Below are 21,381 nucleotides of genomic sequence, written 5' to 3' on the forward strand. Positions count from 1 at the left end.
GACTTGTTTTCTTCTACAAAATTATACATGAAATTGTTGCAGTCCCTACACATAACCTTTTGATCCCACTAGACAATAGAACCAGACATAGCAATCCGCACTCATTTAGGCAAATACAATCATCTAAAGACAGTTATAAATATTCTTTTTATCCACGAACAATTATAAATTGGAACTATCTGCCACAACAAATAGTATCATGCAGTACAGTAGAGGGATTTAAGAGTATGATCACAGAATCTGCTCTCATCCCCATATTCTATCCCTAACTATTCTGTTATCAAATGTATATAGTTTTATCAAAATTTATTTTTTTGAATGTACATACGTTATTTTGTTTTTTCTTGATTTTGTTATTTTTGATTTTTTCCTGCTAAAATGTAAATTATAAATTTTATAGTCGACGCCCGGCGAATAATCTTCAATAATTGAAGTATCGCTAGAAACCTAAAGAAGAAGAAGTCATCGTTGAGGGAGAATCTTCAGAGAAAGTTCCTGTGGTCAGTGGAGTCCCCCAAGGGACTGTACTTGGACCGTTACTATTCCTTCTTTTCATCAACGACTTACCTGACAACATAACATCCAACACACGACTATTTGCAGACGATTGTATAGTATACAGAACGATAACATCTACTGCTGATACTAATATACAACAAGAAGATCTCTACAAACTTGCAGAATGGGAAAAAACCTGGGGCATGGACTTCCGCCCACAGAAGTGTAGTGTTCAATCTACTACTAGATCACGTTCACCAATAATACACTCATACACGCTTAAGGGACAAGTGCTAGAAAGATAAAAAAGTACCAAATACCTTGGAGTTGACATTGAATCCGACCTCTCCTGGAAACAACACATCAATAGAGTAACTAAAAAAGCGAACAGCATGCTAGGATTCCTAAAACGCAACCTAAGAACATCCAACAGCGAAACCAAGACAAATGCATATGTTGCAATGGTCAGATCCAACTTAGACTACTGCGCAACAGTATGGAATCCACACCAAAAAGATCAAGTTAAAAAGGTTGAAATGGTCCAGCGTCGAGCAGCCCGTTATGCTACCAACCGTTATAGGAACACCAGTATTGTGGGCAGCATGTTAGAAGAACTAGACTGGGATTCATTGGAAAACAGAAGAGTTAAATTACAGCTTACATTACTCTACAAAGTGGTTAATGATCTTGTGGACATACCATGCGACACATGATACTTAACACCAATGTCATCGAGAACAAGATCATCACATACCAAGAAGTTCCGGCAATACTCAACCAAGACTAACGGCTACAAATACAGTTTCTTCCCAAGAACAATGACAGTTTGGAATTCACTACCAGCAACTATAGCTGAGGCTCCCTCCTAGGTATCTTTCAAGAGGGAGCTTTCAACCCTTTCTGTCAATCTGTGCAGTCCCCCATTTGCCAAGTAAGTCAAATGATGGACTGGAGCTGTGCCGGCGGGGATGAATTTCCCTGGTACCGCCACGGAAGCCGGATTGGTTCAGGCCAGATGAACGAAAAGCAAATGGGAACCCCACCCCCCCTTTTTTTATTCATTGCTTTATTAATTTTTTTAAAACTTTATACTCGCTTGTATATTCTTTGGTTACCTTACAAAATTAGTCTTTTTCTTGCGCCCACCGGAAGCGTTGAGTATTGGTCAAGTTTGACAGATCAACGTAGAATGTAGATGTAGATGTCCACCGTTTTTGTATTAAACAAGTTAAATGTAAAGTAAAGTAAAGTAAAGTAATCTTTATTTAAAGTCGGGTTGCATATTTATACATAATATAGGCAAATAATATATACAAATGTCCAGGCGAATCATTTTTTTTAAATGAACCTACACATAGTATGAGATAATATTCTTGCCTATTTTAAAATGTTTTAATTTTGAAATTTTATGTTGAGTTGCACAAAATTTACAAGAACGAAAAGCTTGTATATTACGCCTCTTTAAAAAATGATTCCACGTACGTTCGCATTCGGTAAGTCGTCGGACTTCGGCGTACGCATACGGCAGAAGCAAGTCACACCAAAGTAAAGCGAAAGTACAAAGTGAAACTAGAAACAATGTGGAGATCGACGTCGAGATGACGCTTATATAGAAGTAGAAGACAGTTGAAGTCAAACATGCATTAATATTTTATCTGAAGGTATAATTAATGATGATGTTTAAATTACACTTTTATTCATGTTGTTGTTGTTGGTTATGTGTGTTTACTCCACCGTCTGGAGTGAAAGAAAATCCAAACAAATGTCTCAAAAACTGGCAAAAGTTCACAAAACAAAATAAAATCTTTAGAGACTACTATCCCAGTTTAATTGTAATCTCAGGCAGGGACAATGTATATTCATTGACTGTAAATAAGAGTAGAACATGTTGAATAATAAGTTTATTGTCCCAAAGGTGGAACTATATTGCTCTTATTCTTAGGCTAGCTAGCCCAGAGCATTTATTTACTATTTTATAATTTCACAAATATTTAGTCAGTTAGTGTTTATTATACTGAAAGAGACAAAAGCATTAAATCAACCATCGTTATATAAAAGAAGAAACACAACTATACTGTTTAATGTTTGTTTCATGTGTACTCTGAATGCTTAAGCTACGTACATCCTGACTGACGTCAACCCTTGATACAATAGGTAAAATGTGACGTTGCAACTTCCACAGTTTTCTCTACATTCTCCAATCCTGTAGCTGCATTTTAAATTTCACGAAATACAATGATGCTTGCGTTTAGATAGTTTCATTGGGGTCTTCCAATTATTTTGACTGTTGACCGCCGAATATCTCAATGCTTGCAAGTTGAAAATTAGTCAAACAATTGTGTACTGACTTTATATAGTCATTTTAATTTTATCTTCATTATATGTTTATGTGTGTATAAGAATCAGAATATATTGTGTATTGTTATCATTATGTCCCTGACTTTATACAGTCAGGGGAGTTACTTGTACAAGTGATTTTTAAAATCACTCTCTCAAGTGATTTTTTCATCAAAACAAGAGTTAATTCCCTTGCATTACTTTTTTAAAAATCACTCATTCAAGTGATTATTATTGTTTGGAAAATTTTCAATAAGAAACCAGGATTATCCCTCTCTTTCAGAGGACAACATCACAACATGGGTCTTCTTGACATTAAAATAAAAGACCATTTATCATGTTAAATCAAAAACAATTAATAATTATAGCTGAGTTTGGCGGTAATATAAGCATTGTCTATATGTTTCATAAACATTTGGTTGAGGCAAATTTAAATAAGGGAACAGAAACCAATTTTCTGACGTACATTCAACATGGACAAGGGTAAAATTTAATGGCCCTACACTACAAATGGGCATAAAAAGGAACAGTAAGAACAATAATAAACTGAAAATGCTGTGACCAAAAACAAACAAACATTTTTACATACATTTGTAGAAAACTAAAGACCTGAGCAGTGATAAATAAGATTTTGCAGGTCACAATTTTAATTTCTACTGAAGTAAATGGAATATAATCATTCATAGTATTGATCACTCTTATAAATAAAAATAAAACACTTCAAAGGGTGTCTTTCATCACTTACATTTTGAAATAATGTAAATCACTGGTACACATGATTTTAAATCACAGCACAGAGTGATTTCCATTCAATTAGAATGTAAATCACTTGTGGAAATGATTTTAAATCACTTGTGCAAATGATTATAAATCACTTGTGTAAATGATTTAAAATCACTTGTGCAAATGATTTAAAATCACTGCACAGAGTGAATTAAAATTAGTGTTTATTTCTGATACCAGCAGTATTTTCAATTAACTTCTAGATGGTGAAAAACAGATATATATTTTTTTATTTCAAATTCAAAAAAAATAACTATATATTTATCAATCAAATCAAATGTTTGTAAATTGTATAATTTCAGAGGACTGAAACAAAATGTGTGGATTACAGTAATTGAATCTTATTAAACAAGAGACTCTTGGGCATGTTGAGTGCTGAATCACCTACTTGTTATTTTTTGCTTAAACTAATAATTAATAATATTAATAATGAGTGGCTTAAAAATACCATTTAAATGTTCTTTAATGATTTGGTGGCCATGTTTGTTGATGGATCAAAACTTCTGATACAATTTATGAACTAGATACCTTATTGACCATTTATTTAAAGTTTGAAGGTATTTTCAGAGGATAAGTTTTTGAAATAGTTTTTGACGACAGACACGAAGTGATGACAAAAGTTCACATGGCGCACTTCCAGCCTCAGTCACTTAAAAAGGGGGGATGAATTGAGTGAATTTTATTTACTGTTCCTTCTGAGTGATTTAAATAGAACACTGGTAGAAGTGATTTCTGATTAGAAACCCCTCTTCTGTTAGAAATCCAATATCAGAATATAAATCTTTATTTAATGACTAGGACTAATAATTAATTCAACACTGTAACATATTTTAGTCTTTTTGAGGGTTGAAACAGAATGCAGAGTTCCTCAAAGTTGTCAAATTTTGCAGGCCTAGATCATTTCAATCCTTTTGTCAGAATATAATATTTCAACAAATTCAAATTCAGATAACTTTTTTGTTGTAATCTGGTTCAGCAAGGAGTCCTACTGTCCAGCACGAGATCATTTATGAAGGAAAAAAATATCAATCAGATCAAATCTATATTTTTTATGCCCCACATACGATAGAAGAGGGGCATTATGTTTTCTAGTCTGTGCATCCATCCGTCTGTCTGTTCCGCGGTTCGTCTTTGCCTCAATTCGGCCGTTCATCCTTCTTCAGGTTAAAGTTTTTGGTCAAGATAGTTTTTGATGAAGCTGAAGTCTAATCAACTTAAAAGTTAGTACACATGTTCTTTACCATTTAAAGCACACAAGGTATTTATAGCCAATTGACCTTGTCAGTGATCATGGTGTTATAAACCAACAAAATCCAAACACTTTTACAGTGATGATAATGACTTCTTTTATCCCTGAATTCATAATGATGAATCTAGAAAACGCATCACTGGGTATACAAGTAGCTGACTTATATAAACCCTAAAACCAAATTTTGAAATCCTTGGCAAGTAGTTCCTGACAAAAATGCAATGCAATTATTCATGGTACAGACGGACTGACAGTTGGACAAAACAGTTTACTCCCCAAGTTTTTAAAGCAAGATTCAAAGCTATAGCTAGGGTTTAAAATAATAAAAATCTTTTGTACTCGTAATGGTTTAATCATTGCACAGTACATGACTTCATTATGGTCAAATCCTATGATTTTGTACTGCTATGCATCCTTTTCAATAAAAGTTTGACATCACAATGCATTTTTTATAGTTAGGAAAACCCATGCATGAGACCAGTATAAATAATAATGAAAATCACTTGTACAAATGATTTCAAATCATTGCATAAAATAAATATAAATCACTTGTACACATGATTTAAAATCATTGCACAGAGTGATTTACATGAATTAATATAAATCACTTGTGCAGATAATTTCAAATCACTACACAGTGATTTTCAGTAATTGTTATGGTCAGATCATATGTTAACGGTTTTCTTACTTATGAATTTGTACAATGCATGCTTTTGCTATGAATATTGTGATGTCAAAATATATTCTTAATAGTAAGAAAACCCATAAGACCAGGATAAATAATAGTGTCAATCACTTGTACAAATGATTTTAAATCACTGCACAGAGTGATTTATGTGATGGTACAAATGATCTTACAGCACAGTGATTTTTGATAATTTGATATACAAAATGTAACATGCATAAATCTGGATGTTAGATCAATAAAAACAAAAATGCAAAATCTCATTGATGTACAAGATCGTAAACAATAAAGTAGCCATCAACAAAGAAGTGTACCTCCTAGTAGACCAACTAGAGCATGTAGAGTACAGAGCAAATGTATCTACTAAGCAGGGGTGGATCCAGCCATTTTAAATGGGCGGTCCAACTATGTCCCCATTCAAATGCATTGATCGGCCAAAAAGGGGGGTCCAACCCCTGGACCCCCCCTTAGATCCACCAATGTCTAGACATAAACAACAGCATAAACGCAGGGTACAAACAGCAACCAAAGACTGCACAAAATGGTCCTTCTTTGTGAACACCACCAGACTGGAACATTAGCTTCCCCCTGAGATTACCACAGCACAGTCATCAGTGGAGGATCCAAAACTTTTCATAAGGGGGGGGGGGGGGTCCAGTCATGCTTCAGTGATCCCTTATATAATCAACCAAATTTTTCCCACAGAAGGGGAATCAGGCTTTCCCCTGGATCCACCTATGGTCATTTTAGACATTCAAAACACAAATGACCAATTTCACAAAATAAAAATGAACATTTGTTTTTATCCTGTATTAACCATGCAGAACCAAATTGCCAGTATATATGGAAAGTTGAATGTGGACAGTATACACAGAAAAATATGTAAATTATTTGTTTACCATCTTTGGTAAAAGAACATTATCTTGGCATGTAAGTTGTAATGGAGTTTGTTCATAATGATCTGCTTTATCAAGTCTGAATTTATCAAATAAATATTTGATATTTCCGTTTGCAGTGTGAAGAAATTGTGAAATTATAATAAATCAAGAAGGCACATAATGATTTCATATTTATATTATCTTGCCAAAAATTTCTGACATTCTGAAAAACCTATTTTTGTTTTAACTTTTTAAGTCTTCAGGAGTTAATCCCCTTTAAATTAATTTCATTTCCAAAAATCACTTGCTGAAATGATCTTTTGTATCTGAATAAAAATATCACTCATTGAAGTGATTTTAAATCTTCAGAAGGTCCAAGTTTCAAACCACGCAAGTACTTGTATTTTTATCGAGAGAATGTATATTTTTCAACGTCAAAATGTAGTTTAAATGTTGAAGTTTATTGGAAAAAAATTCACAGTATCAGCAAAAATCTTATAAAGTCCCCAGATGATAAATATTTCGAGGCTATTTTTAGTCATTTTCAAGTAGTTTTTGCAAATTCCTTTATTTTGTCAATGTTTACAGTGTTTACCATGGTGACCATATCTTTGGAAAACCATGTGGTTTAGCAAAAATCTCACAAGATTACAACAAGCTACACATTGGGGGACATTCAAATTTTCAAGTTTTTTTTACCTATAGCTATGTAATAAGCAAAAATAAAAAATCACTCAAATAAGTGATTTTAAAAATCACTTGTACAAGTAACTCCCCTGACTGTTATATAGTCATTTTAATTTTATCTTTTAATATTATATGTTTATGTGTTAAGAATCAGAATGTATTGTGTATTGTTGTCATTATGTCCCGTCAGTAGCCCTTAATTGAACTTTGAACTTATAGGAAATGATTATAATGAGGTAAAATAATGACGTATATTGTCTGGCAAGGAATTTTATTGGCCTGTAACATTATTTATTAGGTTTCAGCCATCTTTAATGACCAATGATGAATATATCAAAGACTTTTTAACTTGTATTCAAAATCTTCAAACACAATTAACATCAAACCGTCATAACACTTTTTTAAACTATCAATATTTTCTCGCCGCATTGAAGACCCATTGGTGGCCTTCGGCAGTTATCTGTTCTCTGGTTGGGTTGTTTTGTCTGTGACACATTCCCCATTTCCATTCTCAAATTTTTATTGAAATAAGCAGCTTGTGAGTGACCAGTGCAGTAAACAGACAACATTTGTTGACCTTGTCTGCATGGTATGTTGGTAAATTGATTAATAAAGACAGAAAATATTACTTGCACCTAGGAAACACCCTCTAACAGCATGTCTAAAGTAAAGGCAACAGTAGTATACCGCTGTTCAAAACTCATAAATCCATGGACAAAAAACAAAATAGGGGTAACAAACTAAAACCGAGGGAAACACATAAAATATAAGAGGAGAACAACGACATAACACTAAATTTGTAACACACACAGAAACGGACAAAATCCCACAAGAATAACAAATATAACATCAAAACCAAATACATGAATTTGGGATAGACAAGTACCGTGACACGTCTTATCGCAATGTGAATTTACACTCTAAAATAAGAGAAAACAAACGACGCAAAGAAGTAACTAAATTGCAATGTAACTGTAAAATTGCTGTCATTTTTTGGGTATAATATGGACGATTACAGTCTTCTGTTCATTGTCCTTATTTTTATATTTAGGATCACCCTTTTAAACACCAAACATTTGCCCAACGCTGTGTCCTGGACTGAGTTCCTCGCAATTTGTCTTTATTTTTTACTGAATATCACATTCATGACAGTGGTTCCCATAAAATTAGAACATCTCAATAAAAAAGGAGTCAATTTGCCACAAAGAAAAGTGAATGTTGTAAATAGTCCATATGTCACAAATATGTAAGTTATGTGTCGCTGATTCCAAAATAGTATTCCTTAAGTTCCTAGATAAGAGATTCAAAATCTGTGTAGCCTAGATAGTTAGGTACCAGGCTTATAGTTTAATACACCATACTCATGTTTTGTTTACATAATACTCATCAGTGACACTCAGATCAAAATAGTTATAAACCCAAACAAGTATACAATTGTTATGCATTTACTTTTCTACATTGGCTAGAGGTATAGGGGGAGGGTTGAGATCTCATAAACATGTTTAACCCCGCCGAATTTTTGCGCCTGTCCTAAGTCAGGAGCCTCTGGCCTTTGTTAGTCTTGTATTTTTTTAATTTTAGTTTCTTGTGTACAATTTGGAAATTAGTATGGCGTTCATTATCACTGAACTAGTATATATTTGTTTAGGGGTCAGTTGAAGGATGCCTCTGGGTGCGGGAAATTCTTGCTACATTAAAGACCTGTTGGTGACCTTCTGCTGTTATTTTATTTATTTTTTCTATGGTGGGGTTGTTGTCTCTTTGACACATTCCCCATTTCCATTCTCAATTTTAAAGTTGAAGAGCATTAAGGACCCGAAATTCAAAAAAGTTGTGTCAAATAGGGCTAAGGTAATCTATTCCTGGGATAAGAAAATCCTAAAATTAGTATGAAAAATTACAAGTTTTGTAACAGAAATTTAAAAAAATTACCATATAATTGATATTCATGTCAACACTGAAGTGCTGACTACTGGGCTGGTGGTACCACCAATTCATATTAAATCTGTTTATAATTTTTATCACTGAATTATATTTATATGTATCTGACAGTCATTTTATATTTCAGACAAAAAATGTAACCAAAGAAGATCTTGACAATGTTTGTGTTGGTAGAAATGAAAGATACCGTGAGGATCCCACCATGGCTGTTCAATATCAAATTCAATGATGCAGTAAATGAGGCTCTGAACAAAAAATTTGCTAATAAGGTAAGTGTATTGCATTGTTAATATACAGACTAGTGATTTTAAAAAAATATTCATCATTTGATGTTTATTATACCCTACACTCTGTTGAACATGAGATTTTTATTCCCCATTTATGGGCATTATGTTTTCTAGTCTGTGCGTCCTTTCGTCCATTTGTTAGTCCATTAATCCGTCTGTCCAGCATCAGGTTAAAGTTTTTGGTCGAGGTAGATTTTGATGAAGTTGAAGTCCAATCAACTTGAAACTTAGTAAGTATGTTCCTTATGATATGATGTTTTTAATTTTAATGCCAAATTAGAGATTTTCACCCATTTTCACGGTCAATTGAACATAGAAAATGATTGTGCGGATGGGGCATCCGTGTACTGTGAACGCATTGATACTAATTTGTGGCTAGAATTTCATTCCCCTCCTGTGCTAAAATTTAATCTCTCAGAAATTATTTTTAACTCATAACGTATCAATTTACTAAGTCAGTACATGCATGACATGTATGTTTGACCTACTGCATTTATATATTAAATCTCAAAAATTTTTAATCATTGTCATGTATTTCCAAATCGTTTCTTTTCTACATTTAAGGTAGTACATAATGTTGGACTATGCATTGCATTGTGGGATATCACCAAAATTGAGGACAGTTTTATATTCCCAGGAGATGGAGCCTCACACTCAATAGGTAAGTGATGAATTATTACCAGACATTTTTATTCATTGACCAATAATCACATTGAGGTCTTATCATTGTCATATCAAGGAAAGTTAAATGCAGAGATTTTGTTGTTACAGTATTATGAATCTGGTCATTTTTTCTTGTTTGAATTCTTTTGAATTTGTCCTTTCAAGGCCCTATACAATATCTTTTACATTTTTATTTCGAGGCCATATACTGTAAACCAACTTATTTTCGCGGATACTTAACTTCGTGTTTTACCCTTCCTAGACCACTTTGCGGCTATTTAATTTCGCGATTTTCGGAATTTCAATAAGGAATGATCCAAGTATTACTTATTCGAAACGTTTAATATTCGCGTTATTTTTCTACTCACGAAAGTTGCGAAAATAAATCGCTCACGAAAATAAGTTGGTTTACAGTAACTTTTCTTGCTAGGTTTGATTCACTGTTGAAGGTAACACACAATTATTTAGCTGCTAACTCTTACATCATTTGGTCTCTGGTGGAGATAAAGTTATCTTAAGCCAGCTGAAGGACGCCTCTGGGTGCGGGAATTTCTCGCTACATTGAAGACCTGTTGGTGACCTTCTGCTGTTGTGTTTTTTTATTTTGGTCGGGTTGTTGTCTCTTTGACACATTCCTCATTTCCATTCTCAATTTTATCTCATTGCTGAGTCATTGGCAATCATACCACATCATCTTATTTTTATAATTAAAATCATGTTAAACTTTAGTTCATGCGAAACCTGTAGAAAACTGACTTGATGAAAACATATTATGATGACATCAGTTCACAAGAAGAAAGTAATACCTTGCATCCTAAAAAGAGATGTAGTTCATTATGTTGAATGATAATTACATATATGACAAAGATGTAATATTTGATAAACACTAAATTATCATTTTGAATTAGATAACTGACCAACTTTGCTTTTGAACAGTTCATTTCAGATATATAGTGTACCGACCATTTATTGATGAAGTGTTGACTGGTAAAACTAAAAGTTGTAGTAAAGAAGGAGTTTATGGTGAGCTTTTATTTACAGACATACATTAAGCTTTTTCTATTTTTATACGCCCGGGATGGGAAGTATTATGGTATACCGTTATCCATCCGTCCGTCCGTCCGTCCGTCCGTCGTCCACACTTCGGACAATAACTCAAAAACACTTTCACCAATTTCCCTGAAACTTAGGTGAATTGTTTATATCTATTGATGTAAGCTCCCTTTCGTTTTTTTTTTAATTTCAGATTTTAAGTTTTGGATTTATGGGGCTTTATTCATAAAAAAGGGGGGATTTTCAATACTTCGGACAATAACTCAAAAAGTCTTTCACCAATGTCCATGAAACTTTAATGAATTGTTTATATCTATTGATGTAAGCTCCATTTCGTTTTTTTTTAATTTCAGATTTTAAGTTTTGGATTTATGGGGCTTTATTCATAAAAAAAGGGGGATTTTTAACATTTCGGACAATAACTCAAAAAGGCTTTCACCAATGTCCATGAAACTTAGGTGAATTGTTTATATCTATTGATGTAAGCTCCCTTTCAATTTTTATAAATTTCAGATTTTAAGTTTTTGATTTATGGGGCTTTATTCATAAAAAAGGGGATTTTTAACACTTCGGACAATAACTCAAAAAGGCTTTCACCAATGTCCATGAAACTTTGGTGAATTGTTTATATCTATTGATGTTACACATAATACTTAATAAAATCTGATGAAAACATAAAATTTGTAAAATCTTTAGTTCAATTTAAAACATTAAATTTCTTGTAAAAAATAGGTTCCATGAATGTCATACGTTTGTACTATTATTGAATGGTTGCAAGGATGAAAGCAGTCCCTGAGATACTAACTGTTCCCTGAGGCATATATCATTTTATGATAACATACTTTCATCACCTACTTCCTCATTTAGATCATAACTTTCAGTAGAGTCACTTTCACCATCTTCACTTTCCCTGTTATCTTCTTGCTGCTCCTCATTGTCATTGTAGTCTTTTTGCCATTTTTATATGCCCATCGTCTTTTAGACGGGACGTTTTATGGTATACTGTTGTTCGTCCGTCTGTCCGTCCGTCGTCAACACTTCAGACAACAACTCACATAAGCTCCCTTTCCATTTTATAAATATAAAAGGTAATTGGTACTCAGAAAGTGTGTTGTGAACAAGATAGAATGTATGGATGAAAAATTAAGACAACAAACTTAGTTAAATTTGAGGTAGCCTTAATAGTGCCAATTTTTTTGTGCATTTTTATTTATTATTTGACAGGGCTCACACTTTTTCTAGTTGATCATATAAATTCATTAAAAGACAAGTTAAAAGAGCAACGGGTGTATCATGCGCTAAAGCGCAGCCCTTTATATAATTTCACACTGTCAAGCTTTAGGGTTAAAAAATTTGATGACTTGATGGTCTACCAAAATGGAGATTTTTTAGTGCAAGATAAGAATGAATTACTTATCCACTATTGTGTTATACCTCATTAGTTGCTTCTACTTTAGAATTAAGTTTTTTAACACTATGGATGTTATGTGTGTATCAGGAACTGCTTACTCTCTACATCACCTGTGATCAATCAAAGTTTTTGTTGGGGTACATGTGCCTCAGCCATTAGTTGTGTTTTATATAGACTCTCGTGTAAGATTTTAAAAAATGTCATATTTTCATATTTATAAGTCAAAATTATCAGTCTATATAAATTGTCAACCATCATGACCATGTAGTTTTACAAATTTAAAAACATTGCAAATCTTTCATATTACTTGTATGAGAATTACGAGGAGGGATGTACTATACCATAATAGGAACGTTACCATATGGTGCATTTTCACATGCATTGCTATTCATCATCAACTTCAAGTTCACTGAATACTTTTAGGTTGGGTATCATTTTTGAACAATAGCTTGCAGTTAATCTTGTTTTTATCAATTTTTGAAGTTGATGGCATATCCTTGATAATCACAGCTAAATTTATTCATATCTTATAAAGACTGATTTTGATATTGTATAGACATGTGTCTTGTGTTTTGATTAGTATTTACAACTCTTGGTTACTGCCAAGGGGCGTATTGCTTTTCCGCTAATTTTTCAAAGTCCCAATACTACGTTTCCGCAAATTTGAAATATACGTTTCCGCAATTTGTATTTATTACTTTTCCGCAAATTTACCTGGTAAATTAAAAACATTTGAATGTACATGCATAATAAATTATTTATTTTTTCTTTCTAATAAAGAAAATGTTCTGATCTCGGTATAGCTACAATTTACTAGATATAACTACTGACTCGGGTAAGGATAAGTTAAACTTCATTGAGAAATCTTTGGTTTGGCTTACTTGCCAACTGACATGATTGAAGAATGCTTTGTTGAATTAATTGCCGATACTCAATCTGACGATAAATGCATGAGGTCTGCCGATTATATATTGGAAATTTATATAAATGGCAATTGAGATTTCCACCAACCATTTGGGCATCAACCCTGACCCCGAGGAAAAGAGAACAACGAACGGTGTCGAGTCTTTTCGTGCCTACCTGAACGAGCTGTTTTACGCTAGCCATCCTACCATATTTATCTTTGTCGTTATGTTATTGAAACTGAAGACAACAGCTTACATAAAGATGAGACTCTAACTGTAAAAGCACCCGTTCGGAAATATGAAAAGGTGAAGATGGCCTTCTTTCCTGGACAAAATACAAAATTTGTAAACGGTGAATGTGCTCCTATGGTCTTTGCACGACGTGTTGGCTTCAAATATTCTGCCAGAACTGACTTATGAACTCATATCAAGATCTTTTTGAACATACGTTTTCATACATTTTAATGATGTATTTTACTTACATGTTATGGTGACCTTTAACTTAATACATATTTATTTTTTATTATAGCTTTGCTTTCGATCAATAGGTATTCCTTAATTATTTGCGGAAAAGTAATAAATTTTTTTTTTCCGGAATAGTTACTTTTTTTCCGGAAAAGAAAGATATTTTTTTGCGGAAACGTAAACTTTTTTTTCCGGAAAAACCGGCCAAGTAATCACATAATCAAAAACCCCATGAGGGCCCTCATTATAATCACTTGATTCTTCTGTCTTTGCCATTAAAATATATAACTTTAAGTTCAAGTTGATAGCAATATGAAGATGTGATGTTAGTCCCAATGAGACAACTCTCCATCAGAGTCACAATGTGTAAATGGTTAACAATTACAGGTCAAACATGCCTTCAACACACCGAGCCTTTGCTCACACCAAACACCAAACAGCAAGCTATAAAGGCCCTCAAATGAATTGTGCAAAACAATTCAAACAGAAAAACCAACTTTCTAGTCTATATAAAAAACAAGATGCTAAACAGTTTTAAATACATTTTAAACAAGTTTCATGCAATTATTTCTCATGGTTACAGGATTTTATGTTATTCAACTGATGTTTATATTTCTCTGCAATACATGTTAACTTCTCTATTTCAGTTTCTATGGGTTTCTTTGATGACATATTAATACCTGCTGATGCCATGCAGCACCCTTCAAGATTGTATCCTTAATAAAGTTATCACAAATCTGAAAAAAGATTTATCTTAGCATACAAATGAATAATATATATTGTATATTATTAAAGTGCCCTTTTCTGCTGTATATTCTTTTTCATGTGTGTCACAATAGTTCTTTGACTGTACATATAAATTTACTTGATATAACTCCAGATGGACTGTAAAACATCATCAACAATCAATTAAAAATGAAAATTAAAGGATAAAATATATTATTATTTAATTTTGGATGTAACGCTTCTTCTGATTGGGTGCTGTTATATTGTTACCAGCCCATAGACATAATTAAGTCATGTAACCCTGATGTCATCAACATTTTTTCGTGATTTTCTACAATTTAAAATGGAATTTAGAATTAAATTATAAGAAATGACTGTAATATTTTTTTCTGTCTATTCAAAATAACATAAAAAATGTGATGCACACTGTTAAATAACCCACTACGCACGTTTTTCAGTGAGCACCAAATTTTTATGTTATTTCTTCATTGACAGAAAAAATATTACAGTCATTCCTTAAATGAAAAAACTCCAACTATTTACAATGCCAAATGTGACACCTTTTTAGCTCACCTGGCCCGAAGGGCCAAGTGGGCTTTTCTCATCACTTGGCGTCCGTCGTCCGTCGTCGTCCGTCGTCGTCGTCCGTCGTCGTTAACTTTTACAAAAATCTTCTCCTCTGAAACTACTGGGCCAAATCAAACCAAACTTGGCCACAATTATCATTGGGGTATCTAGTTTAAAAAATGTGTGGCGTGACCCGGTCAACCAACCAAGATGGCCGCCACGGCTAAAAATAGAACATAGGGGTAAAATGCAGTTTTTGGCTTATAACTCAAAAACCAAAGCATTTAGAGCAAATCTGACATGGGATAAAAATGTTTATCAGGTCAAGATCTATCTGCCCTAAAATTTTCAGATGAATCGGTCAATCGGTTGTTGGGTTGCTGCCCCTGAATTGGTAATTTTGAGGAAATTTTGCTGTTTTTGGTTATTATCTTGAATATTATTATAGATAGAGATAAATTGTAAACAGCAATAATGTTCAGCAAAGTAAGATCTACAAATAAGTCAACATGACCAAAATGGTCAGTTGACCCGTTTAGGAGTTATTGCCCTTTATAGTCAATTTTTAAGCATTTTTCGTAAATTAAAGTAATCTTTTACAAAAATCTTCTCCTCTGAAACTACTTGGCCAAATTAATCTAAACTTGGCCAAAATCATCTTTGGGGTATCTAGTTTAAAACATGTGTGGCGTGACCTGGTCAACCAACCAAGATGGCCGCCACCGCTAAAAATAGAACATAGGGGTAAAATGCAGTTTTTGGCTTATAACTCAAAAACCAAAGCATTTTGAGGAAATCTGACATGGGATAAAAATGTTTATCAGGTCAAGAACTATCTGCCCTGAAATTTTCAGATGAATCGGTCAATCGGTTGTTGGGTTGCTGCCCCTGAATTGGTAATTTTGAGGAAATTTTGCTGTTTTTGGTTATTATCTTGAATATTATTATAGATAGAGATAAATTGTAAACAGCAATAATGTTCAGCAAAGTAAGATCTACAAATAAGTCAACATGACCAAAATGGTCAGTTGACCCCTTTAGGAGTTATTGCCCTTTATAGTCAATCTTTAACCATTTTTCATAAATCTAAGTAATCTTTTACAAAATCTCCACTGAAACTACTAGGCCACAATCATCTTTGGGGTATCTAGTTTGAAAAATGTGTCCAATGACCTGGCCATTCAACCAAGATGGCCACCACGGCTAAAAATAGAACATAGGGGTAAAATGCAGTTTTTTGCTTATAACTATGAAACCAAAGCATCTAGAGCAAATCTGACAAGAAGTTAAATTGTTAATCAAGTCAATATCTATCTGCCCTGAATTTTTCAGATGAATTGGACAACTGGTTGTTGGGTTGCTGCCCTCCAATTGGTAATTTTTAAAGAAATTTTGCCGTTTTTGGTTATCTTGAATACTATTATAGATAGCGATAAACTGTAAACAGCAATAATGTTCAGCAAAGTAAGATCTACAAATAAGTCAACATGACCTAAATGGTCAATTGACCCCTTAAGGAGTTATTGCCCTTTATAGTCAATTTTTAACAATTTTCATTAATTTGGTAAATTTATGTAAATTTTTACCAAATATAGTTCTCTGTTACTAATGGGCAAAGTTCATGATAGATATAATTGTAAGAAGCAAAATCGTTCAGTAAAGTAAGAACTTCAAACACATCACCATCACCAAAATACAATTTTGTCATGAATCCATTTGTGTCCTTTGTTTAATATGCACATAGACCAAGGTGAGCGACACAGGCTCTTTAGAGCCTCTAGTTTGTATCAGTTAAACCAAAGGTAGTAATTACATGTTTACCTTAAACATCAATAGATGAAACACCATTGTAACATTTTGTAAACAGTAGTACTAATCTGATTTCTATCAGAGAGTAAATATAAAGAATGCATGAAAAAAAAAGAAGAAGATTTCTTTCAATTAACATGCTTATTCAATTCATGAATATAAGTAAGTGCACAACATTAAAATCTCTCTTGACTCTTATCCAAAAATAGATTTATTTAGTTAAGGAATGACAGTAATATTTTTTTTATCAATAAACAAATAACATAAAAAATGTGGTGCACACTGAATAACCCTTGTAAACAGTTATTTGAAAGTGTGCACCACATTTTTAATGTTATTTCAATAGACAGAAAATTACAGTCAATACTTATAATATAATTGTAAACTCCATTTTAAATCAGAGAAAGTCATGAAAAAATGTTGATGATGTCACGGTCACATGACAAAATTATGTCTATGAGCTGATAAACAAAACACTGTCAGCCAATGAGATGACATGTTCCAAAATTAAATTACGGTATTGATCATTGTGTTATTTTTTCGTTCATTATATAATTTTAAGAAAAAGATGTCCTACATGACTTAAATGCCATAATTTATGTTTGCTTCCTTAACACATCCAGCGATGATAAAGAACAACTTTGGGCATGGAGTTATGAAGTTGAAGAAGAAAAACATGATCTTTTTATGGATATTGGTGAAGAAATTAGGTAAGGATATAATACCAATAAATTTTAGTAAGTTATCTATATTCCTTTTCATTCTTTTGCTTGTCTGTCCTTCTCTTGTATAAGGGTATATTGTTCCAAGTTTAAGGAATATCTGGTTTGGTGTGAATTAGGTTATGATACATGTATTGAAATGTTCTTTGATTCATAACAAATTATATAAAGAAATAATTTGTTGAATTCAGATTTCAACCTTAACTGCAGTTTAGAATCTGATTTATTTTCCATTAAAAAAATGGAATTAGTATTTCTATAAATAGTAGGTTTGATATAAGTGTTATTTTTTTCTTTTGTTGAGCCTGCAGCATTTTGTACAGAATTGATAGATAGCGTGAGTGGAACACTATGAAATGTTCAAATAACTTAAAAGATTTTTTTATAATTGCGGTTCCCCCTGTTGTCAACAATAACTTACTAGTGGTTTTAAATAGGCATCATTATATGAAAACATAGAGTCACCAGCACAGCCTAGTAATATCAGCAGCACATTTTGAATTTTAATGAATAACAGATTAATATTTCTGTTAAGAAGGTCTCACAGATTGAATAAGATGCCTAGTTTTAATAATTGGATATAGATTAAAGCAATATACACTAAAATTATCAACCCGTTAAAGGTTTGTAGAAAGACCACAGAGCCACAGACTACACAATTATTTAATAAACAAAACTCCCTTTGTATGCTTTCATTATGTTTGTGTTTCAGTTGTATTTATTCATGTGACCCTAATTTGTCTTAAATAAAGAGCCTAGAATTATATTTTTAAGTACTTTTTACAGAAACTCATTCAAATTAATAAAAATCACTAAATTTGTAAAAGTCATTGTTGTTTCTTCATTGTATACAACATATTATTTTGTTTACAGATTCCGAGTTGTTGACGAAACTTTTGTAGATACTACACCTACAGGACCAGATGGTACCAGTGTTGACACCAGTGAAAATCCTGATCCGGAATCAAAGAAATCCCCATACACAATTGTAGTATGTAACTTTTGTATCATAGTTCGTGAATGCTAATACATTTGTAATAATATCATGTGTAGCGTCGTATTATTTTTTTAGCTGAAAAATTGCCCATACTGTTTTGATTCGTGCATTTAAATCATAGTAAAATCAATGACAAGGTAGGAGATGTTGGAACCCCCCCTTTTTTTTGGCCAATCAATGCATTAGAATGGGGACATAAAGTTGGAACCCCCCTTTGTTATGTGTTGGGAACCACCCCTTTTTAAAATGGCTGGATCTGCCAATGATGTGTCTATTTTAGAGAATTCATGTATGAGAATTCTAATGCTCCACTAAATCTAATGAAAACATTGTGTAATATGCTCTACATTTAGATAGTTTGTGCCTGTTATAATAAACTTGAAATTCCAAAAGTTCCATGCTTCCTACATTACAATCAATACTATATAATTCTGTTTTAGCCAAAGTTTTTTTCCCCCATAAAAGGTTGGATCTGTAATTTATCGATGTATGAAATTGATCTCAGTATTCATATTAAAAATTCTTGTTAAATGTTGACTAGATAATTTGCAGAGAGATATATATATCAAATGTATAAATGTATTTTCTAGCCAAATTATTCTTTATGAGGACATATTTTTAAAAGCTGTTCAACTCATGAGTTAAACATGATTTAAGCATCATTTGGGAAAATTCTTTTATACAGTTTGAACTTTTTTGTATAAAGGTATGGCTGGTTAACAGCATGGACAGTTAGTGCAATTTGTCTTAAAAGGAGTGTATTATAATAACCAATTTTAATGATTGTTTTTTAGGGATCTATATCAGAACCTGGCCTTGGATTACTATCATGGTGGAACAGCTAACAGTAAATTTACATGTCTCCTCATCATTCACGGACATCATTCAATGTGAAGAAATTATTTCATGTTCAATGAATATAAGATTGAAAGGGATACTACATGTTTATAATTTTGAATATTTATCATATCATACTCATACCTGATGTCAAGATATTCACCCAAATTCATGGTTTCATGCAATATTTAAAAAAAAATTGACCATAATATGATGACTTATTTTTTTTTTTATAAGCATTTTAAATGTTGATATATAAGCTTAGATTGGTTTATAAACTGATCCTTGATCTACTGTTATAAAACCATCATTAGTAATATCCTTTTATATGATTCAAAGAAGAAAACTGATGTAAAAATTAGCTTTATAGAGCTTTCCCATAAAAATTATGTAACTATCTGAAATTTTCCTGTCTAATTAGACCGTTGGTTTTCCCGTTTGAATGGTTTTACGCTAGTTATTTTGGGGCCCTTTATAGCTTGTTGTTTAGTGTGAGTCAAGGCTCCATGTTGAAGGCCCTGCATTGACCCATAATAGTTTACTTTCTTAAGTTGTTATTTGGATGGAGAGTTGTCTCATTGGCACTCACACCACATCTTCCTATATCTATATAATGTGTCTTTTTTTATTTGAGTTAATGTTATATCTCACAAAAGATGATAAACAATTGTTTTTACTATTGACTTGTCTAAAATTGTCTAACAGATTTATATGAATGCTTGTGATGTTTTGTCAGATATTAACACATTTTTAAGTTATCACCAATCAATAAATTTAGTTTCGAAATGATAAATATTCAAAATAATGTTTACAGAGAGAAGCTTCAGGTAAATACATAAAGCTCATAATTATCATTTATTATTTGATCTATATCTCCTTTATATGTGAAAGTGAGCTACCTTGATTAGCATAAATGCAAAAGCTATGTCGCTACATGCTAAAATAAAAATGGACATTAACGCTTCCTTGTTTGTCAGGTCCAAGTTCCATACAGTTTCCAATGAAATTTCATTGTTCTTGTGATCACCATCAAAAAGGAATAAATACATATTCTATTCTGGTAGCATCCTAAATGCAGTATATTTTTTTTCCCTTATTGTTTTAAAGATTGACTGAATAATAATGCCCCATTTATGAGCATTATGTTTTCTGGTCTGTGCGTCTGTACATTCGTCCAGCTTCAGGTTAAAGGTTTTGGTTCAAGGTAGTTTTTGATGAAGTTGAAGTCCAATCAACTTAAAACTTAGTACACATGTTCCCTATGATATGATTGTTTTATTTTAATGCCAAGTTAGAACATAGAAAATGATAGTGTGCAGATGGGGCATCTGTGTAGTAGGGACACATTCTTGTTTTAATATTGTAACCATAAATCTTCGATATGGCAGTCAAATCCAAGCTTAAAAAAAACATTTATAAAGTGGTGTCATTATTACTTTAATTTTGACTATTTTGACATATTGTTTCATGTATTGGTAATCTATTTTAATTGAATAATCTTATCATAATGTTCCATTTGTTGATTGATAACTGAATTAGTTACAAAATAAAACGAATACTATTGTTTTCGTATGTCTGAAGTCTATTGTGGATTAATCTTCATAAAAAATGCTAAAACCTGAACAAATATTTGAAGCTAAGGTTGAGTATACATGTAGTATAATAACAAAAATACTAACTCTGAGTAAAATTAAAAAAAACAAAAACATTATCAAATGGCCAAATCATACCTCAAATATATTAAATGAATAGATAACAACTATCTTATTCCTGACTTGGAACAGGCATTTTCTTATGTAGAAAATGGTAGCTAAAACCTGGTTTTATAGCTAGCTAAATCTTTCACTTGTATGACAGTCACATCAAATTCCATTATATTGA

The 21,381-nt window shown here is 32.4% G+C and overlaps 1 protein-coding gene across 2 annotated transcripts; it reads left to right on the forward strand.

The window, feature by feature from the left end:
- Positions 1-2,038: 2,038 nt before the first annotated feature.
- On the forward strand, positions 2,039-20,986 carry LOC134724711 (DNA-directed RNA polymerase III subunit RPC8-like). Of its 2 annotated transcripts, XM_063587893.1 has the most exons (8): positions 2,039-2,159; positions 9,186-9,327; positions 9,910-10,006; positions 10,945-11,031; positions 14,490-14,553; positions 17,568-17,654; positions 18,540-18,657; positions 19,458-20,985. In XM_063587893.1, exons 2-8 carry the CDS (start codon positions 9,217-9,219, stop codon positions 19,506-19,508), a joined length of 615 nt encoding a protein of 204 aa, XP_063443963.1. In that variant the 5' UTR covers positions 2,039-2,159; positions 9,186-9,216; the 3' UTR covers positions 19,509-20,985. The 2 variants fall into 2 exon arrangements, with proteins under 2 accessions (XP_063443963.1, XP_063443962.1); XM_063587892.1 differs by lacking the exon at positions 2,039-2,159 and having other exon boundaries at positions 19,458-20,986.
- Positions 20,987-21,381: the final 395 nt, after the last annotated feature.

This window comes from Mytilus trossulus, chromosome 7, assembly GCF_036588685.1.
Source record: "Mytilus trossulus isolate FHL-02 chromosome 7, PNRI_Mtr1.1.1.hap1, whole genome shotgun sequence".
Taxonomy (NCBI): domain Eukaryota; kingdom Metazoa; phylum Mollusca; class Bivalvia; order Mytilida; family Mytilidae; genus Mytilus; species Mytilus trossulus.

Excerpts from the sequence above, each read along its gene's own strand:
- LOC134724711 (XM_063587893.1), top strand. The coding sequence starts at position 9,217 with ATGTTTGTGTTGGTAGAAATGAAAGATACCGTGAGGATCCCACCATGG. Across the intron at positions 9,328-9,909 it reads ACAAAAAATTTGCTAATAAG|GTAGTACATAATGTTGGACT; the intron begins GTAAGTGTATTG and ends TCTACATTTAAG. Across the intron at positions 18,658-19,457 it reads AATCCCCATACACAATTGTA|GGATCTATATCAGAACCTGG; the intron begins GTATGTAACTTT and ends ATTGTTTTTTAG.